The following is a 10,372-nucleotide window of genomic DNA, read 5'->3' on the forward strand; positions in this document are numbered from 1 at the left end:
AATAGATTACAGTAAGGACATTTAAACTGTGAGCACTTAGATTTTTTGCTCCTTTTTGCCACTGATTATTGGAAACGAAGGTATTTTATTTTATATTATATTTTTTAGCTATTATTTTATTATATTATGATGTCATTCTTGTTATAGTATCCCCATGAGATACACACAAGTTAGGTTTTCTTTAGTTTTTCTTTGAAACTAGCTGAAACAACACTCGATGATTATTAAAAATGTCATATGAAATTTTTTTATACTTCGGTGCAGATGATGCAAGACGCTTTCGAAAGTTTGGGTTACCTGTGGCGAATGCCCCGATTAAAAGCTTATTTATACTTGTAGCATCCCATAGCATTCTATAGCAAAATCAACCCAAATTGCAGTTTTTTCTCATATATATTTTGTGGTTTGCGAGAAAAAACGCGTGGTAGGGACGTCTCTTTTGCCTTGAGTTTTCAGAAATCATTTTCAATACCAACTAGAGCAGGACTAACTTGATTGAAATCGGAAACAACTCTTTAATCTCACTCTTTTTATAGTTCATTAATTTACAATATCCCACATCACAGCCCACTCAAGTTGTTTGCTAGATAGATTCAGTTCACGTTCTACCGTTGCTATAGTTATTTTGTTCAAGAGTGTTGCGCCCCCTTAATTCCGCTGACTGGTTGGCCACCGTTTTCCGTGGCGTCGGGACTCGACGATTTACAAAAGGCAATCTTGCACGGTAGAACACTTGTGCACCAAAAAACGCATATCGTACCCTCTGCAATCTAATATCTCAATACTAATAGCTAAGGACCCGTTCTGGGGATTTAAGGTACTGTTGTGGAAGTCAAGCGGGGCTTTTAAGTGGTGATAAAAATGGACGTGAACGCTGCCGTTCCGAGGACGAACGAAACCGAAGGGCTGTCGGTTGTGTCTTCGTTGTCTGAAGTGAGCCAACAGATCGCAATCGCCGAAGAGATCCCGACTGAACACGAGAACTCTCATCCTTCTGTCTTCTCTTCAAGCGATCAAGTCTCCACTGAAGAAGTCTCAGGACATCAAAGATGCGAGGTTCAGGTTGTAAAAGTGGCGAACATTGGCGGTGGAGTCAACATAACTTTTTCAACGCCAGGTTTAGCGACTCTTGCTCGCGTCGGAGATGAAAATGAAGGAGCTACAACGATTCAAGTGTCGGACGCTCAGTTGACTCCAATACAAGAAGTAGCCATTGATCAAAGCCCTGGAGAAGCTGCTAACTCCGAGACATCGAATCTTCAAGGTGAACAAGTGATTCATGATCTTCAAGATGGTGAAATGCAAGGCAGTCCTTTGCACATGGACTCGGATCAAGATCGAAGCGAAAGACAAAAATCTTCATCTTGGGATGCTGTTATGAATGCAGAGGTTTTGACAGTTCGTTGTAGAAACGAAACAGCAGAGCTACACAAGAGTAAGCTTGGCTCAGGCGGCAGAGGAAAATGCATTAAGGTAAAGCAAATATTTTATTCTTTAGGTTCGCCTTCAAAACGACAACTCCATTTGCACGAGTCGCTTTGTGTCGTGGCGCCAAAATACTAGATTTAAGCTTAATACACCAAAACAAGCCAGTTTCTACTATCTAACCGCATCTTAACATCATCTTTAGATCTCATATACATATTATAGTTCATTTGGTTCAAATTGGGTTCAAAGCTTAATGGCGTCTCGCCGTCAAAGCCTTGAAAACATTTTGGGCCGCCATTTTTATTATGAACTGAAAAGACTGACTTGGTGCTCTTTATGTTTACCAATCATGGATATTTGATCATGACTGCGCTTTTAAAGTCATAGGTTGATAAATTAAAACAGCCTTAATAGCTTAAGTAATGCTATTTTTATGAAAAATAGTCCAAATGTACGCTTCTATAAGCTAAACTGCATGTGTTTTTGTCATGACCACAGGGTTACCATAAACTAGTTTCGATCTAACCGGAAATAACTAAAAATCAAAACATATTTCTCTTACACGAAAAAGCTTAGGGCACTAATCATGAACAATGGGCATGTTTTACATCACATTTGAGTAGAGTTTGTTAGGTCTCCCTTGATTTGAGGACTTCACACTAAATACCAGTTTGATCTGTGAGTCGGCAGTGCCCTGACTTAGATCAGCTTGGAGGTTGTTCCAGGGTTTGGTATGTGAGTTAGCAATGCCCTGACTTAGATCAGCCCAGGGGTTGTTTCAGGGTTTGATTTGTGGGTTAGCTGTGCCCTGATTTTGTTCAGCCCAGAGGTTGTTTCAGGGTTTGATTTGTGAGTTAGCCATGCCCTGACTTAGATCAGCCCAGAGGTTGTTTCAGGGTTTGATTTGTGAGTTAGCCATGCCCTGACTTAGATCAGCCTAGAGGTTGTTTCAGGGTTTGATCTGTGAGTTAGCCATGCCCTGACTTAGATCAGCCCAGAGGTTGTTTCAGGGTTTGATTTGTGAGTTAGCCATGCTATGAATTTGATCAGCCCAGAGGTTGTTTCAGGGTTTGATCTGTGACTTAGCCATGTCCTGAATTTGATCAGCCCAGAGGCTGTTTTGGGTTTCAATGAAGTTAAAAGTTTTTTTAGGAAGTCATTACAAGGGGCTCCAGCTTGGAAGGATACTGACATTGTGCATTAATTGGTACATCAAGCAATAAGACATATTAATTTACAGAATTCATTCATAGCAAGAAGTTTTGCCTAAAGATTATATATATATATATATTTCCATTTCAGTATCAGGAAGAATGGATGACTCCTTCTGAGTTTGAAGCGCGTTGTGGTAGGGCATCATCAAAAGACTGGAAGCGTAGCATCCGTTATGGTGGACGGACACTTCAGACCCTAATAGAAGAAGCTGTACTGACTCCTCATGCTACATCATGTACTTGTGCGTCATGCTGCAATGATGACACCTTGGTAAGAATGTCGATGATTTCAATAGTGCGTTTTACAAATGTTACAAATCAACCCATTGTTATTATCGTCATTATCATTTCAATACAAGGACATATTTAATATACCACATATCTAAAACAGCTTTCCTGATTAAGAATGGCAACTTAACTAGAAATTTCAAGAGAATTTGAGAATGAAATTCTTTTGATTCCAGTAGTCTTTTGATAAAAAAAAAGAAAGGCTTTGGAGAAAACACAGAGAAATATATTTAAATATATATATTATGTTTGTGGGAGTCAAAATAAAAACAAACTTACAGTGATATTGTTTATTCACATAAATAACAAACATTAATAGTGTCAGAATTCTGCCAGCAATTTACATAAATCTTTTGTGATTTTCAATGCTCGTGCTTTCAGGTTTGTGCGCACGATTCTTTTGCTCACGCATATGTACAACATTTGAACGCGTAGTTTTTGTTAATATTGTAACATATTTTAGTACCTCTGAGGATGACCGTGCCGGTCAAAAGCTAAGGAAAATATAAACATATTTAAAAGTTGATGAGTCAACTTTAGTTTCATAATATGAATTGAACCTATAAAAACCTTTTCAAATTAATAGATCTGTTAAGTTCATAACTATCATACTATATATACTCATGACTATAAATTTCGTCCTTTTCATAAAATACCCAATAACTGAAGGTTTATTACTCACGATTCAAAACTATCAAACATTTTTTTGTCATTTTAATTTGTGTTTGTATTATATCCCATTAATAGGCTGGACCAGTCAGGCTCTTTGTTCCTTACAAACGCCGTAAGAGAGTATCGTCTCAGTCTGGCCTTGGTTCTCCTGTTTTGAAGAAGAGCATGTCACTGAGCTCAGATCCTTCCAAACAAGAAAGTATGTAGTAATGCTATTTATCATGTATGGTTACCTCGCTATGCACACATTGACTAGTCAAGAACTATGGTGTATGTACCTATTTCAAAAAAGGTTGTCAAAGGCAATAGGCAAAAAGTCATAGGAGACAGGTCATTCAGTAATCTAAGTAGAGCAGTTTTTGTATGACTGCAAAAAGCTCAGTGCCGTAAGCGTGACGTGCTGTGACCGTGATACTTTCTAGAATTTTAATTGGCTGATTCTTTTCATGCACAATATGATTGGTCTAAAAGTGCCGTGATCTTGGCATGACCATGTCCGTGCCATGTTTATGCCATGTTCCGGGTATTTGATTGGATGGAGAGTAAATTCTCGTGCAATATGATTTGTCTGGCGTATCCCTTGCTGTGTCACGACCGTGTTCGTGCTGTGAACTTTTCACGGTCATACGAAAACTGCACTATAGCTGGAATGACTTGTGTTTCTGCTTGTCATTCTCGTCAAGAACATCGACCTTAGTGTTGAGACTGATTCAATGTTCTTTGTATTCAACGAAACCATTTCCATGTCAGAATGACCTATCGGCTTTGGCAATGACAACTATTTTTGAAAGAGGTGTTTTAGTTGAGCTCTGCACACACTTGTGTGTGGTCACTGTGGTGGCTGCCCATGGAAATCACGAGTGGACATGTTAACATTACTTTTAGCTGTATTGTATTGGCATCAGGAGAGAGCTTTTCAAAGAAGTGTAGGAAAATAGCAGCATTGAAAACTACAGTGCATATTTTTTCTCACCACGAAACAAGCACATTTGTTAGACAGTCCTTTCTGTGTTCCATTCAGGTGGGAAGTGCCGAGAACACTAAAGAAGTGTGATAAGCGTTTGCCCATAATAATTATCATCAACATTGGATCTTTTTCACATCTCAAAGCTCACAGCCTACCACAGTTTGTGGTTTTTCTTTTTGTTTAAAGTGCCTAGAGCAGATTAATTGGATAGGCGCTATATAAATATTTATTATTATTATTATTATTATTATTATCTCTTTGTGCTTTTATCAATTCCTTTTATCAACCAGTGTAATATTTTGTTAAAGGAATTTAAGAAACAGGCTGTTCATTGATTAAGTTTTAAAATTGAATTGATTTTTTTTTCAAACACAGGGCATAGCATGATGATGAGATCTGTGAGGTAGGTTTAGCCAAGATTCCCTGCTAGCAGAGTCTTTTCTCTTTCTCTCCCTTCTTTTAGGTGGGGAGGAAGGAGACTCTGCCGATGTAGAGCGTTTCCTTTGATACACCGCCGTCCACGATCGTGGACAAACGAAACCAGTTTTAAAACCGGTTTCTAACCGGGTACATGTAGTGCGCATGAGCAAATGTAACCTCACAGTGATGCCAAACGTTGTTTGATGAAAGTGGCTGTCAAAATCATGACGTTGCTAAGTTACGCCATGAAGGGCACTACAAGTATTATGTCCTACATCGGCAGAGTCTATTTTTCTCACTCCACCAAAACAAAAGGAAAGTAGGCTCTCATAGCAGGGAATAGCCAAGATATTTTGAACAGTTCTTCAGCAACAACAGCAACAACATCTTTATTTAGCACTCTGATACAGTAGTTAGATAAGTAGATAATAATTTGATGAAGAGCACAAACCACTCAGCTAATCGAGCTAAGTAGCTGGGTCAAACAGGAATAAATAAACTAAGATTGCTATATTCCTTAGATAAGCACTCAAAATCATAAATTATGTAGTTTTGTTCCTTGAATGAATTCATCTATTGTAAAATGCCTAGCAATGTATGATTGTGCATCTTTTGTTTCAGTGTTGATTCTGGTGGCGGGACCTATGTAACTGAAGCTGGAACAGTTATTGACAGTGGAGGTTGGTATATTGGTAATATAGGGATATATAATGTTATTTACTGGCCAGTAGGTCTGGATAGGAAAAAGCTGTGCCCAAGCTCTTGAATATAAGGACAGAAGCCGTTATGCCCAGGTCCCTATTCAAGACTAAGAACAAGCGATTTTCATATTGTATTTCATGTAACAACCATATATACAGGAGGACTAAGTGTACTTCATGCGGTTTGCACGCGTGGAATGTTAACATCCCCACGAGCTGTACTGTAAATGCTGCAAGAACTTCCAGTTTTTTTTATTTGAAAAGTCAATGGAATCCTACCTATTATCAAATCAAATGTTTTTTTTTTTAAACCAGATCTTCAGAGTAGCTCAAGTGTTACAAGTGGAGCCACTGGTACTCCAGTCGCTCATCTGCCCATCATAAAAGGTATGCTATCTTAGTGAAAATAATCATTTTATATTATATTAATAGAGCATTAATTATATTCATTTTAATAATATATCATTTTACATGAGGGGTTCTTCACGAGGTTAGCTTTGCCCATGTGATGTACTATAATGAAATTAATATAAGGTTGCAAGTGTAACTGTAGTAAAGGATTCAAAGGTAGTGGTAGTGCACACGCCTCTGGGTTCTTAGGTTTGATTCCTGGACTCAGCATCACATGTGAGTAGAGTTTGTAAGGTCTCAACCTTGTTTCAGGGTTCAATCTGTGAGTTAGCCATGCCCTGACTTAGATCAGCCCAGAGGTTGTTTTAGGGTTCGATCTGTGAGTCAGCCATGCCCTGACTTGTTGTTTCAGGGTTCGTTCTGTGATTTAGCCATGCCCTGACTTAGATCAGCACGGAGGTTGTTTCAGCGTTCAATCATTGAGTTAGCTGTGCCCTGAATTTCGTAGATCAGCCCAGAGGTTGGTTCTGGATTTGGTATGTGAGTTAGCAGTGCCCTGACTCAGATTAACCCAGAGGTTGTTTCAGATTTTTCGACAAAATTTGAAGGTTTTCAAAGTCAAGTTTGCTACATTTGTTAACATATCTATCATATTTCAGACATTGGATCAAGTCTGGTAACAGTAAGTGCTGGTTCCTCAATGCAACCACAAACGCCCCTTACTCCAATGGCACCATTGACACCCATGACGCCCATCATGGTCACATCTGGTTTACACTTTGGAACTGTCAATAGTATGACAACACAGGCAGGACAAATCAATGTGAATCTTTCATCTGACCCTACCTTAGAGCACAAACGACACTGGTGGCATATTGAAGAGGTATGGCTAAGAGCGATTGAGTGATACAATATGGAAAATGAGTGAATAAAAAGATATCAGGCTCTTAACGTGCAATAATTTGTTTATTTCACATCAAGGGTCGATACAATAACAAAATTCAAAGTTTCCAATATACTGTAAAGTGATAATTATTATCACTTTACGATAATTATTATCGTATCACTTTTAAATACTGATATATATATATATTTTTTAAATTTTATTTTGTTTTATTTATTTATTTATTTTATTTTATTTTTTATTTATTTATTTTATTTTATTTTATTTTATTTTATTTTATTTTATTTTACTTTATTTTATTTTATTTTCAAACAAAAATGTGTAACAAAATGTTGTTTTTTTCCCATTGAATTTATTTTTAAAATGCTAAATATTAGTTGAGAGCCCTAATGAAAGTCACTACTTTCATTATCAAGTGACTTTCATTATCAATACACCTCTTCGGCTTGGGGTAATGTTTTCCCATTTCAGACCACTTGTCATTCCCTTGAGAATAAGATTCTTTGTTTGAGCTGTATCCATATTCATGTGTCTTCTCATGTGCAACCGAGTGCAAACCTTAAACAAAGAAATGATACTCTAGGGAATGACATGTGCTCTGAAATGGGAAAACATTACGTCAGATCCGAAGAGGTCTATTCTATGTGAAGTGAATAGTTGAATGGTGAAAAAAAATTAACCAATTCTTTCCTGTTTTTATTTGCTGTAGATGGTGAATTCATTATTGAGTACGGCATCGCAGCTGAAGTGTATGATAGAGCAAGTGAGGGTACAGTCAGAAGCAGCAAGAGAGGCAGCAGTAGCTCAAGCAAGACTACAAGCTGAAACTGAGAAAAAAGAGGTGATTAGAACAGCTTGATAAATTATATCACCGTTATGGGACTGACTTGGGGTTGGACCTGTAGTTCTTTTAATCACTTTTACATCTGAGCTGGGGTCTTTGGTGTTAATAGGGGACTTAAAATTTTCAAAATCTATGATGGTGAAGTCAACCGGAAATGTTAATAACTTTACTTAGGGGTTTCGCACCTTCAAAGTCTATCTTCCCCATGGATGAGTTGACTTTACTGACAATGTTTGGAATGGAATCTCTAATGAACAGAACCCCAAAGAGAATTTTTTACATTTTCTCAGAACCTTGGCCTATAAAATTACTTTCATTTTTTAATTTCCCCTGTAACTATACAATCTTTCAAATTTCCGACACTTGAAAGCCAATGATTCTGGTTCTTTTCATCCAATCATGTTTAAATTTGCCATGCTTACTGATCTTGAGATGCTTGCTCGAATGACCTAATGGTTTTTTCCTAATAAGATTAAAATTCAAAATTCTATTGCTAATTTATAAAGTGGGCAATAGAGGTTTTGCACCATCACATGTCCACACCCATAATACAACTTGGGCTGCCTGTGGTTAGATGGCAGAACAATAAAATCCCTTTGCTCTCAGGAATTGAATTTTTTCTCATGTAAAATGATTGTATTGTTCCTGCCATCTAACATGGCTGCCAACACATGATTGTTTACAAACACCTTTTAAAATTTATCTTTAATTAGTGATTGAAAATCAGCTGAGTGGCATTTTTTATTTCTTTAGGTTCTTGCCCAAACTCGCATGAATTCACTACTTCAACTCTCCAAGGCTATCAATGATGCGCAAGCTGAAAGAGAAGCAGCCATAGCACAAACGTTGTTACATGCCAAAGCTGATAAACTAGAGGCAGTAGCAGAAGCACGACAAGAACAGCTTATCAAGGTAAAGTTGGTCAATAATAATAGTGATTATAACACCTTTATTATTAGACGGGGTACATGTACACCGTTGCCATACTGATATTTTTCAGGTGAACCCCAAACAACCACATTCAGTTTAGGCTGCGTTCATGATGTATGGCAGAGGGGGGGGGGGGGGGGGGGGCGACAGGTGAAATTGAGGGGGGATCGGGAAAATTTTGGTAGGAAAAAGGGGGGATGGGCAAATTTTTATCAGAAAAATGGGGGGATGCACAATTTTTGGAAGAAGCTACAATCCTTGTTTAGGGGAGACCGTATTTTTTTGCATGACTTTAAGGGGGGTGTTAAGAATTATTCTGGACATTTCAAATTTTCATTCCCCCCTCCCCCCTGCCGTACATCATGAACGCAGCCTTACTGTGCGAATCTGTGTGGATACTCCAACCAGGACCACTTTGATAAACTAGTATCATTAACTAATCATATTGCGACATTTAGTTCAGGGCTTTTAACAGGGCTGCATATTAAAAACATAATTTTGTTTAGAAATTGTCTATTTAGCTATCTATGCCATGTTTTGTATGTGGCATTATTTTTTATAGATGCCCTATTTTTTTAGTGCCCCATTAAATCCTACCAGCCCCCTCCCCATGGAAGTACAAGATGAACAGTCTCTACTCACCCCCCCCCCCTCCACCACCACACCCCTCATCACCACCCCTGAACTTACTCCTTCTCTTCTGACTTATAGACCCTCAGCAACACCTCACCCACAGCCGATAATCAGATGATGCAGTGTCAAGAGAACCAAGAGATGACAGAAGACAAGAATGGCATGGAGTAGAATGTGATTACTTGTAGTTACTGTGTTAGATTTAACCTTTAGATACGTCATGTATTGTGCATGAGATCTCCTCGTGTATTTGCACTAATATCCCTAAGCCTCTGTTTTGACATCTAAGTTCCTTTAACATGAATTGGAGACACTTACACTTACACACAGCCTTACAACCAAACACTACTGACGTGTTGTATATCGTAAATATAGGCTGCCTTAATAGTGCTTCATTGCGCAAATCATTTCATCGTGATGATTGGTCAGATATTGGTTTCGATTACCGGTAGTTAACACTATTGATTCCGCTTTTTTTTAGCTAACGTGATTTTTGTTCAAAGCCCGCCGTAAATACAATCTCTATTGTGTTGGCAATAATAGTTGTGTTATAGTTAGCCCCCCCCCCCCCCCCCCCCCTCACCTCCATCCCATTCCTATTCACACATACCCCGTCGTATCAGTCAGTCAGACCAACAGAATTAATGACAGATAGATAGACAGACAGATAGGAAGGATTATACAGAGTTCAGATTTCAATTTTACAAACCTTATAACCTTTTTCCCGTTTTAAGTCGTAATGTTGTCTTATACTGTAATATAGATTACCAGTAGGAGAAGAGTTATTCTAGCTCAAGTCGATAAAACGTAAAGTAAGGACAGCATTTGCATGTCATTATAGGGTAGTATAATGAGATTTACGAGATTCATCGAGCTATGTGGTGCCTAGCAATAGAATACTCTGTGGTCGATAGTACATGATGATGGGCAATGTTCGCCAGCATGCAGTCTTTCTTAACATAGTAGGCTGTTAATGAGATTCATGAAATCATTCCACTGATTGATACCAAGCATTAGATC

The 10,372-nt window shown here is 38.1% G+C and overlaps 1 protein-coding gene across 1 annotated transcript; it reads left to right on the plus strand.

Moving 5' to 3' along the window:
• The first annotated feature begins 662 nt into the window (after window positions 1-662).
• On the plus strand, window positions 663-9,913 carry LOC116305042 (deformed epidermal autoregulatory factor 1 homolog). The gene is made up of 10 exons (XM_089031311.1): window positions 663-1,473; window positions 2,731-2,913; window positions 3,678-3,801; window positions 4,945-4,972; window positions 5,611-5,669; window positions 6,006-6,077; window positions 6,701-6,924; window positions 7,655-7,786; window positions 8,543-8,701; window positions 9,431-9,913. Exons 1-10 carry the CDS (start codon window positions 862-864, stop codon window positions 9,521-9,523), a joined length of 1,686 nt encoding a protein of 561 aa, XP_088887437.1. The 5' UTR covers window positions 663-861; the 3' UTR covers window positions 9,524-9,913.
• The last annotated feature ends 459 nt before the right edge of the window (window positions 9,914-10,372 follow it).

The sequence above is a fragment of the Actinia tenebrosa genome, unplaced genomic scaffold (assembly GCF_029948245.1).
Source record: "Actinia tenebrosa isolate PJP-AT-01 unplaced genomic scaffold, QUT_ActTen_1.0 PGA_scaffold16__25_contigs__length_10494907, whole genome shotgun sequence".
NCBI classification, from domain to species: Eukaryota; Metazoa; Cnidaria; class Anthozoa; order Actiniaria; family Actiniidae; genus Actinia; species Actinia tenebrosa.

Excerpts from the sequence above, each read along its gene's own strand:
- LOC116305042 (XM_089031311.1), top strand. The coding sequence starts at position 862 with ATGGACGTGAACGCTGCCGTTCCGAGGACGAACGAAACCGAAGGGCTG. Across the intron at positions 6,925-7,654 it reads ACTGGTGGCATATTGAAGAG|ATGGTGAATTCATTATTGAG; the intron begins GTATGGCTAAGA and ends TATTTGCTGTAG. Across the intron at positions 8,702-9,430 it reads GACAAGAACAGCTTATCAAG|ACCCTCAGCAACACCTCACC; the intron begins GTAAAGTTGGTC and ends TCTGACTTATAG.